Source organism: Scomber japonicus, chromosome 11 (assembly GCF_027409825.1).
Source record: "Scomber japonicus isolate fScoJap1 chromosome 11, fScoJap1.pri, whole genome shotgun sequence".
NCBI classification, from domain to species: Eukaryota; Metazoa; Chordata; class Actinopteri; order Scombriformes; family Scombridae; genus Scomber; species Scomber japonicus.
In genome coordinates, this window is record NC_070588.1 from 32,125,500 (window position 1) to 32,126,898 (window position 1,399).

The 1,399-nt window shown below is 32.7% G+C and overlaps 1 protein-coding gene across 1 annotated transcript; it reads right to left on the reverse strand.

The window, feature by feature from the left end:
- Positions 1–257: 257 nt before the first annotated feature.
- Positions 258–1,184, reverse strand: LOC128367505 (olfactory receptor 11A1-like). The gene has a single exon (XM_053328074.1). The coding sequence runs from the start codon at positions 1,182–1,184 to the stop codon at positions 258–260; it is 927 nt and encodes a 308-aa protein (XP_053184049.1).
- Positions 1,185–1,399: the final 215 nt, after the last annotated feature.

Genomic DNA, 1,399 nt, shown 5'->3' on the forward strand with positions numbered 1-1,399 from the left:
TGGATCACATCTGTTTTCGGTATATTTGCATATACAGTACCACTTTCCTTCCTATTCAAAAAACAACAATATCACAGAACATTCATAATTTACATTCAGTTGTTTACATGTGCTTTATGGGTTGTGCTTATGAAAACAAAATTATAAGGAAACCTTGATAGAATAAAATTCTGTTCTTTTTAAATTTTAAAAATCAAATTTAAAATATTCTACATAATATTATTACAGAAGAAACATCTAGACATTTGTTGTCAGTATCAGATCACTTTGGCTTGACTGAACAACTTCTTGAGGTGTTTCGAAATTTCTTTCATCTTTAGTCCATACATAACTGGATTAAGGAGAGGATGATACATTACTATTTGTAATGTCATTATTAAACGTACAGTTTTTGGAAAATCTGATTCCAGCTGAATTGTAATGACATCATATGCACACAAACAGGAGAAGTTGATTAAAACAATCAAGTGGGGTAAACAAGTCTGTGCAGCTTTTTTCCTGACATCCCTGCTACTTCGATAGGATATAATAAGAATCCTTGTGTATGTAAAAATGATGAAGAGCACAGGGATGAGTGCAACATTAAGCAAAACGACTATATTGTGTATAATTTGTTCTCTTGAGACTACACATTGAAGTTTGTACACTGTATTATTACAAAAAATTGCTTTCAAACTAAAGTTGCACAGCTTTTTATTGGCACTCAGTCCAGCTACCACTGCAACCTGAGGGGCAGGAAGAAGCCACGCTAAAAGCAAGAAAATACTGACAGTAGTTTTTCTCATGATAACAGGATATTGCAGAGGTTTACATATAGACACATACCTGTCATAAGCCATGGCTGACAACAGTAAGAATTCTGAACCGCCTAAAGAATAAAATATATGAAACTGAAAGAGACAGGCTGAATATGATATGATCTGTTTTTCAGATAAAGAGTCAATCATAAGCTTTGGATAGATGGCAGTGCTTAAAAGAACAGAGTTGACTAATAAAGCAGCAATAAAAATGTACATAGGCTCATGAAGGTTTTGGTGAGTCCAGATAAGATACACAATAGTGGAATTGCTTAAGATTATTAGAATATATACTGTAAAAATAATTAAAAAATAAACATATCTGTATTTGTCCACCTCCACATACCCACCAAGAGTTATATATGTTACATTTAATTCATCATCCATTAAGATTATCAAAAAACAGTTCAAATAAAAGAGACTTATTTTATAACAAATGAAGTAATAACAGAAAAGAACTATCAGCGAAACATTTCACCTGCACTGGAGAGTCTTCATCATACTGACCTCGAAACACATTTAGAGTGTGCTCAACTCCACTATTAGAAAGTGAAGAGTTTGAGGCTGTGAAATGTTTTTTTATCAGATTGCTTCAACCTCCA

Coding starts and splice junctions, on each gene's coding strand:
- LOC128367505 (XM_053328074.1), bottom strand. CDS start 1,184: ATGGATGATGAATTAAATGTAACATATATAACTCTTGGTGGGTATGTG.